Source organism: Aythya fuligula, chromosome Z, assembly GCF_009819795.1.
Source record: "Aythya fuligula isolate bAytFul2 chromosome Z, bAytFul2.pri, whole genome shotgun sequence".
NCBI classification, from domain to species: domain Eukaryota; kingdom Metazoa; phylum Chordata; class Aves; order Anseriformes; family Anatidae; genus Aythya; species Aythya fuligula.
The window spans coordinates 9,348,357-9,367,023 of record NC_045593.1 but is presented as its reverse complement, the minus strand read 5'-3'; the positions used below and the strand labels follow the sequence as shown (position 1 = coordinate 9,367,023).

Here is an 18,667-nt window from a genome sequence, read left to right as displayed (position 1 = left end):
ATTGGCTATCCACCTTGAATCAAGCCCACACCAACTTGTGAAAAAAAGTTGAGCACTGGGTGTGTAAGCCTGGACCATTTCCTAAGAAGCATAAGGGAGAGGGCAAGACCGGAGAAGGAACCAGTACTGCTGCTCAAGAAGGTTTACCAAGGGCTGCAACCCCTTAGGGTAATAACTGCCGGGTAACATGGCCTTTACCAGACCTCTCCTAATTACATGCATAATTCTATTGGTCCAGGGGCATTCTCAGAACTGTAGTGAATGCATTGTTAACAACCGAAGAGGACGAATTCAGGAACAAATACTAGTATATCATACTATCTATGCCTGTAAAGGGGAGAATTAAACCCATGCTATGTGAACCAAACAGAGTATGCTCAGTGTAATGAAAGTAATAAGATAACATGCTATGATCCCAAAGAGGTCCCCTATCAATGTTAAGAACTAATAATGAAAGAGGAAGGTTAATTGGGCAAAGTCGCATCACCACAAATCTTAGTAAGCCATTATCAATCAAATTTTGGGTGTGTGCTGCTGCTAGTGACAATTATTATACCCCCAGTGGAACAATGAATTGGGTGAAGTATTATAGTGAACAAGAGAAATATACATGTCCAAAAAATAGAACAAGTTTGGCAAAGTGTTATGCTTGGGATAACCTAGAAGTAGACAAAAGTTATTATTATTGGGGGGGTACGGATTGGTTGGAGCACGTGGCAAAAGGAAACTACTTTGTGTACCAGATTAAAGGCCTATCTTAAAAAAAAGGAGAAATAAAGAAAGAATGAAGTTTAAAAAAACTGTAATCCAGTGAACCTTACTATTTATAATCTAGGTGAGTTAAAGCAGAGGAAAGACACCCAATATGGAACTGCAATTTGGGGGCAGGGAACAGATCCTGGGGCTATCCCAGATATAAGGGTTATCAAAAGAGCTGGGGAATCTGCCACAAGGTGATTATTGTTCCAGTCATTTTACCATGAAATTGAAACAGGAGCTAAGTATGAGATTCCAACCATTGTTAAAAACCTGTTTACAAATCTTGCAGAGAACATTGCAGAGGCATTTATTGTTAACAAACTGTTTTGTCTGTGGAGGAACAAATCAAGGGGAACGCTGCCCTTGGGAGTCAATGGAAGCAAACATTTTGAACCCAGAAATTTGGAAGCTGGCAGAGGATAGTAGAAAGGCACAATAGATGTTACAAAGAAGCATAATAGTGCAAACCTGCTGGCAAAACCAGAATGGAATACAATTGGTGGGTGATTTAGTCTGTGAGGGAGGATATGAATGGAATGAGACAATATCAAATTGGACTTCCTGGGGAAGTCCTCAAGGAATGCCGGGAAACCTGAAAAATTGGCCAAACAATAGCCAAATACCACTTGGGTGGCCAGCGCCCGATGGGTATTATTGGATATGTGGAAAGATAATATACATGTATACTAAATTGCCTAAAAATTGGGCAGGACCATGTGTGTCAGGAACATTTAGGCCCAGTTTCTTCCTATTACCCATTACCTGAGGAGAAAGACTGGGAGTACCTGTCTACACAGAAACATAAGAATTGAGAAGGACACGACGAAGTTTGCAAATAGGGAATTGGAAAAAAATTAATGGCCCCCAGAAAGGATAATAGCATATTATGACCCAGCCACCTGGCCTGAGGATGGATCTTGGGACTATCATACCCCTACATATATGCTCAAGAGAATTATCAGGCTACAAGCAGTTGTAGAAATAATAGTGAATAAGATGGGAGATACTCTACATTTATTAGCTAAGGAAAATACGAAGCTGTGAACTGAAATATATCAGAACCATTTAGCATTAGACTATTTATTAGCACAAGAAGGAGGGGTCTGTGGTAAATTTAACCTTACTAATTGTTGCATAGAAATAGATAATGAGGGAAAAGCAGTGAATGAGTTGGTAAGGCAGATGAAAAAGATTGCACATGTACCTATACAGACTTGGAATGGATTTAATATGGGTAAGATACGGCAGTCAAAACTTAGAGGCAAGTGGTGGAAAAGTCTGGGGATCATAACTGGAGTGTTGTTCGTAGGGCTAATAATAATCCCGTGCTTGATTCCCTGTATTACACTCCTTGTACAGAGAATAATCCAGGGAATGCAATTTGCCACAATCCCAGTGGAAAGTCATCACGAAAATAAGGTCCCTCTTATGGTTGTGAAGGTCCATAATCAGACCCCCAAACCAACAGAGATTCAATTGGCCTTGGCCAAATTTGAAGCCAAAACACGAATTAATGACATTCAAAAGAAAATGAGGGATTGTGATACATGCAGTAATAATTTGTGTCAATTAAATGATTGATATAGAACAATGAAAAACACTGAGTAGACAGTTAATATAACCTAACGAGTAGTGAATTGTAAAACTTGTTGCTTAATGCTATATGATAACCGAATTATTAATGTAGTTTTGAGTTAATGAGATGTGGGAAAAAAAGGCCTTACATAAGTCAGTGCCAATCATATTTTGTTAATTTTGGGAGCATTTTGGTTTGAGATAAGGGGGCAGAGCCTGCACAGAAGAAAGGGAGGAAGTCAGAGCCTTGGGGGCTGTGACCCTGGCCCCGAGCGAGGAGCCTCAGTGCCTCTTCCCCCGCCCCTCCGGTGTCTCCGCGCCGTGACGTCACTCCGCCCCGCCCCCACGGAGACCACAGGGCGAGGGGCGTGGCTTTGTCCGTGTCCCCGCCCCCTTTCCACTGTGCGCATGCGCCCGCCCGGGGCCGCCGCCATTTTGTGCTGAGGGCGGGCGGCGGCGGCCGCAGGTGAGGGCGGCGGGGCCGGGGCCGGGGCCGGGGCCGGGGCCGGGGCCGGGGCCGGGGCCGGGGCCGGGGCCGGGGCCGGGGCCGGGGCCGGGGCCGGGGCCGGGGCCGGGGCCGGGGCGCTGTGTGCGGGTTTTTTGTTTTTTTTTGCCCCTCCTCACGGGTGTGTGGAGCTGCTGCTCCCGGTCGCGGGCTGCAGGCGGTCGGCGGGGTGGCTGCATGGCTGTGGGTGCCGCTGCGCTTCTTGTTCTGGCCTGGATGGGGAGCTCGCACACACGGGTTTTGTGAGCCGTAGTTAGAGGTGCTGACGGATCCCTCTTCCTTTTCAGAGCTGCAGGATGGAAAACTACAAGAAGACCAAAATCGTGGAGAAGCCTTGCCCGCTGCCTTTCGCTGACCTGCCCCCTGACATCATTGAGATGAAAGTGAAGGATGGGAGCAAAATAAGGAACCTGATGGGGTACGCCATTGGCAAGATGGAGCTGGACTCCGTGAGGCAGATCCTTTTCACTGGCTCAGGCAAGGCCGTTAGCAAGACCATAACGTGTGTGGAAATCATGAAACGGAGGCTGAAGGAACTCCACCAGATCACCAAAGTGCTTTTCAAGCAGATCGAGGAGATCTGGGAACCCATTGTGCCTGAGGCAGGCCTGGATGCCCTGACGGTGAAGAGAAACATTCCTGCCATATGCGTCCTGCTCAGCAAAGACGCCCTCGATCCCCAGGAGCCTGGCTATCAGGCTCCAGGTTCTTTCGATGCCTTCTGGATCGAGACGCTTAAAGCAGAGTCCCAGGCCCAGATGAAGAGGAAGCAGGGCGGAGGAAGGGGAGCTGGCAGCACAGGAAAGCAGCCTCGCGCCACTGGAGGGCACGGGGAGCCCGGCGTGAAGTCCTGAGACAGACACGTGTGGGTGGTTTGGGGGATTACGGAGCCGAGCCAGCTGCTGCAGCTGGAAAACTGCCGAACACAGGGCCTTGCAGAGCTGCTAGGGGAGGGCAGGAGCAGTTCCTGCTCCAGGCGGACGTCACATCGTGCTGCGACGAGCTCCCGTGGCAGCGGCACCGGGCTGTGCCGCGCAGCCTGCGGCTCAGGGGTGAGACGGGAAGGCAGGAGGCCGCTTTGGGCGCGAGGAGCGCTGGCGTCTCGCTGAGCCCGGGCGAGCGGCCGGTCGCCGAGCGGGGATGCTGCGAGGTGGAGGCGGCTCTGCCCATCGCTGCAGTGGGGACACCGCGTGCGGGTCACCCCCTACTGCCCCCCTGCCGCCTCCCTGCAGCTGCCGGCAGCGCCGCAGGGGCAGGCACAGGTCCCAGCGGGCACAAAGTCCTTGGCGCTGGGGCAGCGCTCGCAGTGAGCCCCAAGAACGCTCGTTTCCCCTCTCTGCCCCCTTCCTGCTGGTTGTGCCGGTTTCAATAAAGTTTCCTTTTCTCACCGTGCGCTTTTTCCTCTCTTCCTTCCCCCTCTCAGCGCTGGGGGTTTCGCTGCTGTGTCCGAGCGCGCCCTGCACGCGGCAGCAGCGGGGCGGGGGGGCGTGGCCTGAGGGGCGGGGTGGGCGTGGCCACCCCTCCGGGGGGGCGTGGCCAAAGGCAGGGCGCCGGCGGGAGCCGCCCCCGGTGGTGGCGGGAGGCAGCGGCACCGCGCGGGGCTGCGGCAGCTCCGGGCGGCCCCGCGCCGCCACCGCCACCCCCCGGACCCGGGACCCCCGCACCCGGACACCCCAGGGACCCCCCGGGCTCCGGAGCCGGCAGCGCCGCCCGCGGGGTCCCGGCGGTTCTCGGAGGCAGGTAACGCCGCGGCCCCGGGACGGGAGGGAGGCTCCGGAGGGACCTGTTGCTGCCGCACGGGGCTCCGAGGCTCCGGGATGCGCGCTGGGGGCTGCGGGAAGCCCCCTCTCCTCCTCCCTGCTCCGCGGTGTTCAGGCACGGGGGGGCCTCGCCACGTTTCGGGGGGGAGCAGCGCACTGAGAGCGGCCGGCATCGGGGCCGGGGCTGCCCCGGGAGGGAGGCTGGGGACGGGATTTGGGGCCCCCGGGACACCTCCGGCTCCGTGCCCCCGGCCCCGGCCCGGGATGGAGGGAGGCAGCCGGGGAGCGCCCGCGGAGGCTGCACGGAGCCCCCCAAACAGCAGCCTCCATCCCCCCGAACCCCCTCGGGGCTTTGCAGGAGGCTCCCACCTCCCCCGGGGGGCTCGGGCACCCCGGTGCCGGCGGTGACGGTGACTTTCTCCCTTCCAGGTCCCGGAGGGAGCAGACGCATCCCCGCCGCGCTGCCGGAGGAGAGGAAGCCTTGGGAAAGCTCCGAGCCGAGGTCGCAGCTCCCGGAGGCCCGGCTGTACCGGGGGTCCTGCCACCCACCCGCCTGCCCCCCCCGGGCCGTCCCGCTGCCCGCACCGCAGCCGTCCCGTCCCCGCTGTCCCCCGCCAATGCCCCCGGGTGCAGGCTGTGCCGGCGTCCCAAGCGCGGGGCCGAGCCGGGGGTCCCGCTCCTCCCCACGGGGCAGCGGCGATGGGGGCGGCTCTCTCCACCGGAGCAGTCGTTGCGATTTCATTCAACTGCATCATCGCCTTGCTCATCCTCATCCTCTTCCTCATCCTCTGCAAGGCCTGCAGGACCCCGTCGTGCCCCAAGAAGGGTCCCCCCTCCGACGTGGATGAGGCGAGGAACGAGGAGAAGTACCTGCTGCAGCCCTGAGCCGCGCGGGGGGCTCGGGGACGTGGGCACCCGGCGGTGCTGAAGGACCTGGACGTGGTGTCCGTGGCGGGACGCTGGTGCTGGCCCGGCAGGATGGGAGCGGAGGGGACGCTGAGCTGCTCGCAGGGGCGTGATTTGGGGCAGAGCCCTTCACCCCCGTGGTCCTGGCGCGTGGACGCCCTGCGGGTGCCCGCGGTGCCCGCGAGGACGGAGACGCAGCGGCTGGGGACGTGCTGTGGGGACACGCACAGCCAGCAAGCGTGGCGGGAGCCGTGCCCTCGAGCTCAGCCCGTGTTCGGGGCCGGCCCGCGGGCTCCTGTGTGGTGCTGGTGGCCCGGATTTGGGGATACGCTCTGCCCTTCCCCTGGGGACAGCGGCAGGTGCAGATTCGGCCACCTCGCGGCACCGCAGACCTGAGCGGGGCTGGATGGGGGCTCAGAGGGAGGAGGCGGTGGGGCTGGCGCCTGCCTTGCAGCTCCCCAAATGCTGGCTGGGGCAGGCAGCCCGTGGGCAGGGGACCTGTCCCCGTCCCTGGTGCTGTCCCTGATGAGAGCACCTCCCCGTGCCCCGCTGCTGCCTGCCCGAGCCCCCGCAGGGAGCTGGGGGTGTTTCAGAGCTGGAGTGCCTGGCTGAACGGCACCGCAGGGAATTCCAGCCCTGATTCCTGGGGACAGGAGGTCAGCCTGGCCCCCCTCTCCAAGGCCGTGGTGGCTCTAAAGCGAGGGACACTTGGTCTGGTTTGTCCCCAAGCCTGACGGCCGCTTCCTCTGTCCTGCCTGTGAGTTTTGGAGCGGCTCCTAGAGCGGAGCAGTAGCCAGAGTGGGGACCCCGGGGCGCCTGGTCCCTGCTGGCACAGCCGCGGCAATAAGGGGCTGGAGAGGGGGGCTGTGCCGGGGGGATGCAAGCCGGGGTCCCCGCGCGGGTTTGGCCAGGCTTGGCGAAGCCCCTGGTTCCTTCCCGTGTCAGGTGTAGCTAATGTCCCTTTGCAGTCGTGTTTTTACTAGACTAATAAACCAGCCGTAGGACCCAGGAGGCGTCTCTGAGCTCTGCCCTGCGCCCGCTGCAGCACGGGAACCACCAGGGAGGTCACGGGGAGGCCTCGTGTCCTGCCCACAGCTCTGCCTGCGTGTCCTGGGACCAGTGGCCGACATCCCTGCAGGGCTGCGGGCGCTTTGCTGGGTGGCTGTGACGAGGAGGGGCTCGTCCTGCACCCTTTCCGTGGCTTTAAAATGCGTGGTGACAAACCTGGCTGGGCTGGGGGCACGTGGCTGCCGGCAGCGAGCAGCCCCAGCCCTGGTGCTGGTGGCAGAGGAGTTTCCAACCCGTGTCCTCACGTCACGGGGCGCGGGACGCTGGCAGGGGCCGCGGGCCAGCCGAGGGGACGGGGACACCCGCTGCTGCCCGCGCGCCGCCGGTCCCCGCTCCCGGTGTCTGTGCGCAAGGCTCCCGCGGTGACAGCCCTGTCCCTGCTCATCAGCATGCAGCGAGGCCACCGCGGCTCCTGCTGCCACCGCAGCCACGTAGCAGCTTAATCCCTCTGCCGCAACGCGCCGGAGCGCCGGGAGGGCTCTGCAAAGCCCGGCCGTGCCCGCGGCCGTCGGGGAGCCGGCTCCTCGGAGCAGCCGCTGCGATGCCCCGGCCCAAGCGATGGCCCGTCCCTCTGCCACCGCAGGGTGAGGTCTCCAGACACCTGCTGGCCACCCCAAAATAGTGGGACCCATTAAAAAAAAAATAAATTCAAGGTTTTACCGGGGCTGGAGGCACCTCTCCTGCCTCCACGGGGCTCTCAGTGGGTGCGAGCATGGACACGGATGGGAAAAAATCGAGCGCGGCTCCGGGGACCCGAGCACAGCGAGGGGCTGCTGTCCCCAGGGACAACGGCACGCTGCCGGCCTTTCAGCAGCTCTCTTTATTTGTCTGGGCACAGAGACCGAGTGCTCCGGCTCTGCAAAGAGCAGGCGGAGCGGGGCCCACGGCTCGCATGCCAAGCAGCAGCTGCTCAAAGCCGGGTTTGTTCGCCGGCACGGGGGCCCGGCACGGCTGTGGCTCCCGGTGCTCACTTCCCTGCCGTGCCCTCCGGCTCTCTCACCAGGTTCAGCAGCTTGTCCAGCTTCGCGATTTCCACCTCCGGGCCCTTCTTCACCACCTGGCCTTTCTTCTCCTGCGGGCAGAGGAAGGAGAGGAAGAGCTGTGAGAGAGACCCTACCGCGGAGGAGACGTGAGGCCAGCTCCTCACCGAGCCTCCCACGGGATGGCGCGTCCCTGCTGTGCTCAGAGGTGACAAAAACGTCCCTAAAACTCCTCCGAGCCGTTTCAGCCCTCGCAGCACGCAGCCGGGCAAGCTGTGGCACCACGAAGCTCTCCTCGCCGCGCACCCCGTGGTGCTGCTCTGCACAAGGGGTGCTGCGGGAGGCATCGCACGGAGCTGTGCCAACCCCATGGGGTACAGGGGAAGAGCTGCTCCCACAGCCTGCCAGCACCCGTCCTGGGCTGCTAGAGCAAACCACCATCAGCACCTGAGGAGAAAGCACTGAGCATGAGGGAAATAAGGCAGCCTGAGAGCTGCAGGAGCTTCCAGACCTGGGGGGATGAAGTCCCTGCCACATCCCTGCCACCCGAGGCTTTGGGATGAGCAAGCCTTCCTGATGGGTGGGGGCTTTGGAAAAAAGTGACGACTGGGTTTGTGCTCTCCAGACTTGTATCATTACACACACAAACACAACAGAGGGGTTTTTCTACCTGCTGTCAGCCCACAGAGCCTGCAGCAGCTGAGCATTTACCTGGGGGGATCCCCCCAGGCAGCATCTGCCCTCAGCTGCCCTCAGCTCTCAGCCGTCCCCGTGGCCAGCCCTCGGGCTCTCGCCTCACCCTTGGGTTTGGGGTCCCTGCTCCGGGGATGTGGAGCTTGTCTGTGAGCACCCCAGAAATCAGGCGTCACACGAGGCTAAGTGAGGGGCTGGTAAAGGAGAGCTGGGCGTCCTGACACACCAGGGAGCTGGAGAGGTGGCACGGGTCCCCAGGCACAGCAAGGGGGAACATCACCAGCCGGGTCTAGGGGCAGAGGGCCCCCTGCCTGCTCCTGGCAGCCCCAAAGCTTGGTGCCCAAGCGAGGCGTCTGCCTGCTTCCTGCTCTCCCCACTTAGAAAAGATCAGCTCTCCTCTTGCTCAATCAGCTCCTCTGACGGCCCCCAGTGCAGTGATTACAAACTTGCTTCTTCCTTCAGTTCTGGGGGAAAACAAAACAAAACAAAACAAAACAAAACAAAACAAAAATGCTGGGGCACAACAAAGAGAAAATTGCGCATGGAGCTGCAGGGATTTCTCTGTTCCTCTAGCAAAAGTGGGCTGCGTTAAAGACAGCAGGAATTTGCCCTTGCTGGAAGAGAGCTGGGGCCGTCTGGATACGCACACAGGGAGGTGCAGCTTCCCAAGTCCCCTCTCCAAGCGGATGATGGGGAGAGAGCCCGTGCAGGAGCACCCCTGCCACAGGGCAGGCAGGAAAACGGAGCCATCTGCACCCTGCGACTCCCCCACTTGTCAAACCAAGGCATTAACAAGGCCTTCGGTGCTTTTCTCTAGAAGAGGAGAAAATTGAGGGGAAGGAAGACCCTGAGGCATCCCTGGGGCTTTCCCACCCCAGCCCAGCACACCCCAGCAGAGGTGTCCTTAGGCAGAGGGAGGAAAACTTGTGGTGCAAGCACTGCTGGTGTGAACAGGGCACTTGGAAACCCCTCTGCTCCCGAGATGAAAGCCTCCAAGCGCAGGAGCGAGTCCGGGTTGTTTTGAAGTGCCAGGTCCACGCCTCGCATCCCAGGCCGGGGCTGGTTTGCATTAACTCCACCAAGTGAGCAACGCCCTCGGCAGCTCGGGTCCGGGTGCTGGGAGTGATGTTTGTGCTCACGGCCCACGTCAGCGCCGAGCATCTCGCTAAGCAGGAGCGTTGGGATAAACACAGCTGCTCGGGGTATTTCAGGACTGAGCTATCTGCGCAGAAAAGCTGCTTTGCTGTCTGCCCGCGTGCAAAACGCTCCCTTTGGCACCCCGCGTCGCGCTCAGCACCGTGCACGGGGCCGTGGGAGCGAGAGCTGGGAGAAGGGGAAGCTGAAGATGTCCCTGCTGCCATCCCCAGCACCAGCGAGGGTCCCTGGCTGACACCCTGCAGGTATTTCTGAGGTTGAGGCTCAGCTCCTTGTCGCTGACCTGTCTCTGAAGCCTTGGTCTGGAGGCCAGCTCGTCTCCTCTGGTGCTGCTGACAAAGCTGCAACCAAGTCACACGCCAGCCAGTAATGAGCTGTAACCAAACCAGAGCCCTGGTTTAATGCCAAATCACCAGGCAAGCGGGATGACACAGAGAAGGAAAATTATAATGCCTCCTGGGGAGCACTGGGACGGGATGAGGCTTCCTTCCTTCCACCTGCCCTTCCCTCAGGGTGACTGTGTGCGTGAGCCGGGCCAGCCACGTGGCTGCAGGCTGGCCGATAGCCCCGCAGACACAGCACCCACCTCAGTGCACGTGGCATCTTCCTGCAAACCCATGGGATTCACCCGCCTCAAGCCTCCGTGGAGCAGGGCTTCTCAGAGCAGAAGCGAGGGGAAACATCACCACCCATGTGGCTGCGACCCTAAAGGTCCCCTCTGTCCTGATGGAGGGCGACGATGCACTCGCGGGGTCTGTCCTCCACCTGCCCCCTGCTCACACCGCACCCTGGGGGCTCTCCAGGAGCCAAAAGGGAGCTGGGGCAGAGCATCCCCCCCCCTTGGAGCCGACAGATGTAGGGCTGAGCTTACACGGGAGGTCTGTCCCCGAGGAGCTCATCAAACAGGCACTGGAGCCGCTGGCAGCAGCATTCGCATTGATTTTGTTGTTAACATTTCCCAGCAAGAGAGCGAAACGCGCTCGGAGGAAACCGTGATGGAGGATGTGTCACAGCCTGGATGGCTCTGCACAGGGACAGACCCTGTCCCAGACCCTATCCCACCACTGGGACACGGCCCCGGGGAGCTGGGGATGGGAGGAGACCCCTGTGCCTGGGAGGGAAACTGAGGCAGGGGGTGCCTGGCCCCATCGCAGCGTGGACCATGCAGGTCCTCAGGGCCCCAGAGGCGGGTGCTGATGCTGAAAGCAAAGCAGGAGGTGGCAGATGAGTGAGATGGAGCCACAGGGCGAGGATAAGCATGAGGACAAGGACAAGGACGAGGATCAGGACTGGCCATTTGAGGAACCCAACCCCGTTGCCCCAGCCCTCCCCATGCTGGCACTCGCTGAGCTCTGGGGCCAGGACACGGCAGTCATTGAGGCTGGAGTCGCTGCGCCTTGGCTGCCGCCCTCGTTCCCTCGCTGAGCAGTAAGCTGCCAAGTTATTAAAACCCTCCCATAAAACTCATGGTGCTGGCACTTCCCAGCCTCCATTTTTTTTCTTTTCCCATTGGTGGAATGATCATAAAACATCTGCTGCGAGGTTTCGATTAAACAAAGCAAAACATGTTTATGTTTTAAAGTAGCGAGAGAGTCAACCATGCTGGCACGAGCACGAGTGGAAAATTCCCCGAAACCTCCCCGGGAGCCGAGGGGACCCTGCCCTGCTGCGTCCTGGCCAAGGGGCACCAGCCTGACCCTGCCCCACTGCCGGCGTGACCCCAGTGCTCCCAGTCCCTGCTGCTCCTGGCAGGACGGGATTTCTGGGCACGGCTGTGTTGGCACAGGGTCTGGCCACTTTGCTAAACATCCCAGTGACCTAGGGCATGTGCAAAGAGGGTTTAAACTCTTACAGGCTGATCTAGAAGGGTTGAGGAGCTTCAGGAAGCCACCAATGGGGCTGTCCAAACCCCCCAGCCTTATTACCCTCAATGGGAAGGGGCGCACGGTCTGCCAGGCGTTCAGAGGTGCTTTGCTTCTGGAGAAGACCTTTCTTTGACCTCATCAGTGACGGGATCAAAGAATTCAGTGGATGAGAGCAGAGAAGAGACCTCCCTGGAGCCTTCCCTGGAGTTGGGAAGAACAAAGAAACCCAAACTCCTTTGTGAACACAGCAAGATTTTCCTCACCTGGGGCCACCAACCAAGCAGGCACGGAAGGGACACGATACACCCTACGGCTCTCAACCCTTCCAAAACTTCCCCACCACGGCCCTACAGCAAGCTCTGGTGTTGCAGGTGAAGCTGGAGCCCACTTAGGCTAAGCTGGGGATGACGCCGATGCCAGGGCCACTTTGGGGCTCTCCAGGTGCTGTTCACAGGCAGCAGCAACGCCGCGGAGAGCCTCAGGTTACACTCACAGCCCAATCTGCCGGCGTTGCTCCTGGCCCACAGAAGGATTAGCTGACAGACTGGAGATAAGGATTTAGGCTTATTTTGCTCCTCTTTGGAAATAAATGACGCAGGAAATGTTCTGCTTGCAGGGAATGAAGCTGGCAGAAAAGCCCAGGGGATGGCTGGGTTGCTCAGACATCAGCAACCACACAGGATCAGCGGCCACACAGGATCGCTTTCTGCTTCCCGCACCAAGGTGCTGGACGAGCTGGGCTATGGCCCCAAAATGCTCGTCCTGCCAGCTTCAGCTGAAAGCTGTGCTGCTGGTTTTAAATTCAGATCAGACCTGGAAGAGGCTGGGAGCATCCCAGGTGTGCACCAGAGGGAACATGGAGAAACGCAGGGGGCACCTGTATCTCGTGGTGGGTGCCTGCCTTACCAACATGCAAGCAAGAGGGGAGGAGAGAATGAGGTGGGAAGGCCAGGCTCTGCAGCAGCAGTGAGCTAAAAGCCAGGTCAAATTCTCATCCACAGCCATGCAGGAGGGCTCTGTCACCACATCCACCCTGCCAGAGGCAGGCTGGGACCCCACAGCTTGGCTCATTCCCCTCACAGTGCCTTCTGGCCGAGCAAAGGATGTTCACACAGAGGAACCAAACTCTTCCCCTGCCGGTTTTGCTGGCCTGCAGCAACGCTGTGCCATGGAGGAGCTTGGCTTTTGTGCCAACGGGTGCTGTGGTGCAATCTCTCCCTTAGCAAAGAGCTCAGGAGATGCTCGGCAGCGAGCCTCCAGAGCATTTTTGGCATGTTGGACTTAACAAACCACTGCCAGCACCAAACTGCAGCAGAAAAGAGCAGCTGCCAGACCAGGAGCATTAGGTGCTGGTGGAAATGCAAAGCTGCTGATCTGCTCATCTCAGCTCACAGGGACCGCAGCTCAGTCTGGCCTCGGTGTGCACCGGAGCAAAACACAAGGAGGGTGCTGGTGGCACCAAGAGGCACAAGATGGGCAAGGCCACGAGCAGCTGCAGGCGAAGGAAGGATCAGTCCCAGGCTTTGCTCTTTGGGCAGATGAAGAAATTGGGCTTTCAGCCATGCAGAGCGCTCCCTGCTCTCGCTAACTCCAGAGCCATACGCGATGCCTCACACACCACTAATTTGGGCACCTAAATATAGCCCCAAGAAGCCCTCATTTAGCTGCTGTGCAGGAAACCTTGGTAAGCATGGCCAAGATGAGCAACAGGCGCTCTGCTCCTATGAGAGGACACACTGGGTTTTGTCAGCTGTGGGGACAATTTGGCCACAATCTGTGCATGTGTGTGATGGAGACCAGCTTTGTCCTCAGGCATCGATCACCCTTGGTCACTGAGAAGCCACCTTGAAGAGGGCAGCCTGGGGAGATGACAAACTCCTCACAAGGCTCGTGGAAGTGATTTTCAGTCATATCAGTTCTCAGATTTAGCACTAAGCACTGAGAAAAACCACTCTGTGCTCAGTGTGCAAGGTAATTAGCCTGCCTTGACCTGTATAAGCTTTGTAAAGGGACTAAAAGGATGTAAAGAGCCCCAGAGCTTTTACCTCCAGCACGGGGAGTCCTGGTGCTGCAAACCACCACTGGGAAGGGGCAGAGGCAAGGGGAGGCCCTTCCTTTGCCTCCCTGGGGGGCAAGGGGTACATCCCCCACCACCCTCAGCCCTGCACCCAGCCCTGCTGGGCTCCAGCTTCCAGCAGTGCCATCGGTCTCTCCTGGAGGGATATGATTACTTTAATTAGCTCTCGGCAGCACCCAGCGGGCAGCCCTGTGCTATGATGGCACCAGGTGGAAGGGCTGGCGGGGCACCAGCGCCTGGCATCCAGCTGTGGGATCTGTCAGCCACAAGCAGCAGGGAGGAAGGAGCTAGAACTGGTTTTAATTGGGCTTGTCCACACAAACCACTGGACAGGAGGTGCTGTGGCTTCTAGCTCAACCCCAAATATTCCTGCAATTGCAGTGAAACCTAAATGCACGAGCCCGGCAGTCCTCAGCCACAAACCCCGATGCCAGCTGGCAGGTAGCACCATCAGCTGCACGGCACCACTTCCTTATCAGCCGGCATCTCTCTTTCCTTTCTGTTTTTTCAGCTCCACTTTGGTTTCTTTGCATGATGGCTCAGTAAGCTGCTACGGATTAGACTGCAATAAAAGCAACCAAACAAGGCTGTGGATGTGCCATTCTTCCCATACCCTGGCACTGCTGTTATCTCGCAGAGCACAACATCACAAGAGATCACTTGCAGTTGCACCAACACTACATTTTCAAAAGTCGGGGTTGTTTCTTTCCAAATCCCTCTTTCTCTAACTACCATTTCTAACACACATCCCCTGCGAACGCCTTTTAACTGCCTTAAGAAAGTCCAGCTGCTACTTCTCTCTTAACACATTTCCTTTGTAACTTTTGTCACATTAGGCTTTTAGTATAACTCACGGAAATATTTGCAACAAAAATGTATTCTTGTTTGCTACTAACATGACAGCGTGTGAATATACTTCGCTCTGGATAAATACAAGTACATTGGGAACTGAGCTTTGCTATAAATAGAAGTGAAAATAAATGTCTTCACTCCCAGATGCCGGATATTTAATAACATTAAATGCCAATGACATGGAAGATGTATTACAATTGATACCGTCGCACCGAAAGAGCTGGGTTTGCAGTATGCCAGGCCACAGCGCTCCCTCCTCTCTCCTGCTCTCCATGACTGCACTTGAACTCGGGGATGCTCCAGAAATAGCACCAGATATTTCAACTGCGTGAACAATTGTGTCAGCCCGACAACACGTCCTCGTGTGTAGGTTTCAGTTAAATCACAGCATCGCTGGAGCAGGGCTGGGAGAAGCCCTCCAGCGCCCACCAGTCCGCCCCAGTCCGTGGCTGCCTTTAAATTGCTCCTGACAGACGCCTGCCCAGCGCTCGACCCGTTCCTCGGGGTACAGGCACAACGTGCCCCGAGCGCTGTGCTTTTACGCTCTGCTCCCATCACCTGCGTGCCCATTTCTTTTGAAAACCTCCAGGGATGGTGCTGCCAGCCCATCCCCTGGTGATGGCTATCAGCACGTCTCTTTCACGCCTGTAAATCCCTTTCCATCAGCCTTTTGCTGCCTCCCTCGCCCCGCCAGCCCAGCACCTCTTTGGGGTGCATGCCTCCCTGCTCCCCCAGCTTCCAGCCTCTTGCTGGCCACCCTGCCCTTGCTGCTCGCCTGCTCACCAGGTCTTTCAGGCACAGTGCCCCAAACTGGAGCTGACGAAGGATCAGCTCACGTGTCCTGCTTGCCCCTCTCTTGCCCGTGCTCTCCCGTACGTCACCTTTGCTACGGCAGGGCACTGCTGGCAGGTGTCTGGGGTCTTTTCCTGCAAATATCCCTGCTCAATTATTCTTGTTTCCTTCCCCTCCCCTGGTATTTTGCCTCCATCCTCACTGAAGTGTATCCTGTTTATTTCAGACCGTGTCTCCCATTTGTCACAAATTAAAAGACCTGCACAGATTTTCCTTGCCTGCTGCAGAGGAAACAGCCCGGCAAATTACAGATGCTACACAAACACTCACAGGTCCAAAAACAAGCGACATGCTTACTCTGCACAATGTGGAAGGTCAGGCAAAGTCTCTTTCTGAGACTGAGTTACCCCACAGCATGCAAATCAGGGCTTAGAAGTGATCAGTGAGAAGCTGGACGCAGGACGAGCATGGGAAGCACCATGGTTAAAGCTGTTTCTCTTCCCTGGGACCTGGCCCTGTTACAGCAGCTGAGAAATCCCTTCCTGCCCCAAGACAGATGAGGCTCAGCTGTCACACACCACAGTGTCCTGCAAGTTCCTGGTTAGGAGCTTTGCTGGTGTTGATCTCCTGCAGATCAGCTCTGCACGGTGCTGCGTGGTGGAGGATGCTCCTCGCTGCCCGCTGCCACGCATGCAGCAGCAGTGGTGTTGGGGCTGTGTTACCCCCGTCACCCCCTCCCCGTTTGCAGTCACACTGACCCAGTGGCACTCAGCTGCCCGTAAGGGTCTGAGGAGGAGCTGTGCAAAGAAGAGGATTCACCTCAGGCTGTTTGCAAATGTGGGGCCCGGGGAGCTCATATCAGCCAGAAGCAGACAGGATGAAACAAGGCAGGAGAAAGCCAGTGATGTGCCAGTGGGCAGCTCCAGGGGCAGGGGCACCTGTGGAGCACTTCTCCTCCTTCAGGGAGACACCTCTGGAGATGAACAGAGCTGCCCTGAAGAAATCCTCAACCCAACCAACAACTGCTCTGCAGAAAGCATCCCATGGCAGAGCTCAATGTCAGCTTCTGGGTACAGTGATGGGGATGCCGATGGGGCCAGGACTGGAGGTGCTCCCATCCCAGCAGCAGACCCAGATTGCACATGCACCAGAGACCCAGGAGCACAGGGGCTCCTGGATAAGGTCTGCAGGCAAGGATGAGGTGTGCCCTGCCTAAAAAGCAGACCTGGATCCTGTGTTCAGGTCAGCTGCTCAGGCGGGAGGCAGTCATTTTAATGACAATCCCGTCTTAAGCTGCTGAGCTGACTCCAGTCCAAGTCCCTCTACTAAGCTCCTTGACATCCTGCTTAGAAAAGCATTATTAAAATCTAATTGCTCCGTGCATATATTGCTGCCTCAATTATAACTGAAGTAGAAGGAAGATGCAAGCAGTAATCAATCTTGCTGATGCTAATGCATACCCAAGGCAGGAACTGGCCCTGGGAGAAGCCAATTCAACGCCACCTCCTAAAACTAGGGGGGTATTCACAGCAACTGCCCATGCTGCCAACAGCACAGTCAGTGTGCCCACGGGTGATTTCCCTGAACTGCTCTTTGATTTGGGTTGCTGACCAGGATGCTGCACCTGAGTTGATCTTACGTGCTCCCTGGTGTGCCTCTGTTGTACCAAAACACAATTACTTCACTGCTATAGACCACTTCAATCCATCTGCTCAGCGAGCTGCTGAAACCAACGGAGCTTCTTCACAACACAGTATTGTAAAACGAAGGCAGGCTGTGATAAAAATGATGCAGAAGTCATTAGGGACCTTCAGGTGAGCACCTCCCAGGGTAATTCCCCCATTGCTCAGTCTCATGGTCAGCTTATCTCAGGAGGGCTCACTTCTCTCCAGGCCCTCTTGTTTCTGTTCCGAGCTAAGTCCAAGCATGGATCCTCCGCGTATTGTCCTGGCATGAGGAGCTCCCCGAAACCCAGCCATGCTGCAGGTCTGGGAAGAAGCAGTAAAAATTGAACAAGAACCTGGTGATGTTTCAAAACGCCTCCAGATGATCACCAGAATTGTTCTTCTCCATCAGGACACGCATAACTGACCCAGAGGAATAGTGGAAACAATTGCCTGGTAGAAATAAAGTCGTAGCAGCCCCCTGTATCCCACTGCCTCTCCAGCAGAACAGTTAACCATGGGGATCCTGTGTGTAAACGCTGTGAGATGGAGACACCACAAATGCCAAGGGAACACGGTGCCTTCTCCAGGCACTTTGCTGATTGTGCTCATCCCTCTTGATGCCGGGAAGTGCTCGGCATCATTTGAGAGCTGGGTGAAACACAGCCCAGCAGGGGTCGAGCCCATTGCTTCACTGCATGCCCGGCACTGCGCAAATGCCTCTGCACCAAGAACAATCCTGAAAGGAGATGTTTTCACAGCTGGTAACCAAGCGCGGAACAAAAGAAAGACAGAAAGTGGCCATTTGTGCTCAGAAAATTAAATCCAAATTTAATTCCAGTAATTATACCTTCATTAACACCCCATTTGCCATAAAGATGCATAAAATCCCAAAGTGAGTGCTGCAATTGCTCTGAAAGTGAGAAGAAGGTAACTGGGGAAATACTGCCAGCCCTTCCCTAGCCTGTAAAACCCTTAAGAAGCCTGGTTCATTGTGAATGGTTATTGCTTGTAATTTAACTTCCCCAGCAACCGTCTGTAAATGAGCCAGCCAGCCAGAAACCCAGCGAGAGCAGCAGAGAACCCATAACAGAGCTGATTTATTCCAGCCTCCCCTGATTTAGCTATAGACAAATGCAATGCTTCCTGTGTGATCACCTGGGGCTTGGATGCTATTGTGGTGAACACAGCAAGAGCCAAACTCTCACCGCTCTCCCCGCTGAAATCACACCCTGTTGGAGTCCATGATGAGTTGCAACAGCAGGTCCTGGCCTGGAGGTGTGTGATGTGAGCACAGCCAACGTGTGAAACTGTGCAGGACAGCCCAGGTCTTGATTTCAGTCCAGTGTTTTGAAGTCATGCAGGAATCTGATCTTCCAAAACCTTTAAATCCAAGTCTTCTAAAACCTTTAAACCCTCTGTGCTTCCAGTCCCTCCCAAGACTGTACATGGACTCTCTGCTAGACCGTCCAGGGTATGAATGGAGAGGTTGAGATGCCAGTGAGGACAACATCCACCCCCAAACCTGCAGGCTGCCCTGAGATATCATCCCAGGCTGAGGGTGAACCCCTGGCAACTGCTTTTTTTGGGGTGATTTTTCAGCCTTTTGCTCCTGGGATGAATAAAACCAGCTGGCTTAGCTCAGCCACGCACTCACCATCTGAAGAAAGGCAAGTACACAAGCACATAGGAAGGCTCCCTCAGGAGAGACACGTCAAGCCCACGAAGGCTGCAGGGTCTGAGGGTGCTAATCACACTCAACCCCTGTGTAATGCTATGGCGTAAGAGAAGCTGTCAGCCTGGTAAGAAGTCTAAAGGTTCAGTACATCGTGTCATACAATGGATAAAGCTTTGGTGGATTTTCTCCAGAAGGCTGCAGCACAGGCAGGCAGAATGTGCTAATTAAGAAACACCAGGTGAGTGCTAATGACAGAAGCTTCAGGAGGTGGGAGGAAGCGAAGAGGCTGAACCTTTCTCACCTCCTGTCCCTGGTGCTATGTGTTGCCACATAACTCA

At 56.8% G+C, this 18,667-nt stretch overlaps 3 protein-coding genes across 3 annotated transcripts in view; 2 read left to right on the top strand and 1 right to left on the bottom strand.

Annotated features, from left to right (window-relative positions):
• Positions 1-2,775: 2,775 nt before the first annotated feature.
• RPP25L (ribonuclease P/MRP subunit p25 like) lies at positions 2,776-4,231 on the top strand. The gene is made up of 2 exons (XM_032205893.1): positions 2,776-2,800; positions 3,127-4,231. The coding sequence occupies exon 2, from the start codon at positions 3,136-3,138 to the stop codon at positions 3,691-3,693; it is 558 nt and encodes a 185-aa protein (XP_032061784.1). The 5' UTR covers positions 2,776-2,800; positions 3,127-3,135; the 3' UTR covers positions 3,694-4,231.
• Positions 4,232-4,402: 171 nt separating this feature from the next.
• Positions 4,403-6,516, top strand: ENHO (energy homeostasis associated). Its single transcript, XM_032205771.1, has 2 exons — positions 4,403-4,579; positions 5,029-6,516. Exon 2 carries the CDS (start codon positions 5,299-5,301, stop codon positions 5,482-5,484), a length of 186 nt encoding a protein of 61 aa, XP_032061662.1. The 5' UTR covers positions 4,403-4,579; positions 5,029-5,298; the 3' UTR covers positions 5,485-6,516.
• Positions 6,517-7,540: 1,024 nt separating this feature from the next.
• Positions 7,541-18,667, bottom strand: part of DNAI1 (dynein axonemal intermediate chain 1) — a 138,492-nt gene continuing 127,365 nt past the window's right edge. Inside the window, exon 20 of the mRNA XM_032205523.1 lies at positions 7,541-7,645. Within this exon, the coding sequence (XP_032061414.1) occupies positions 7,541-7,645 (105 nt within the window). The remainder of the gene's footprint in view (positions 7,646-18,667) is intronic.

What these genes read in the sequence shown, in the direction of transcription:
- RPP25L (XM_032205893.1), top strand. Translation starts at nt 3,136, where the DNA reads ATGGAAAACTACAAGAAGACCAAAATCGTGGAGAAGCCTTGCCCGCTG.
- ENHO (XM_032205771.1), top strand. Translation starts at nt 5,299, where the DNA reads ATGGGGGCGGCTCTCTCCACCGGAGCAGTCGTTGCGATTTCATTCAAC.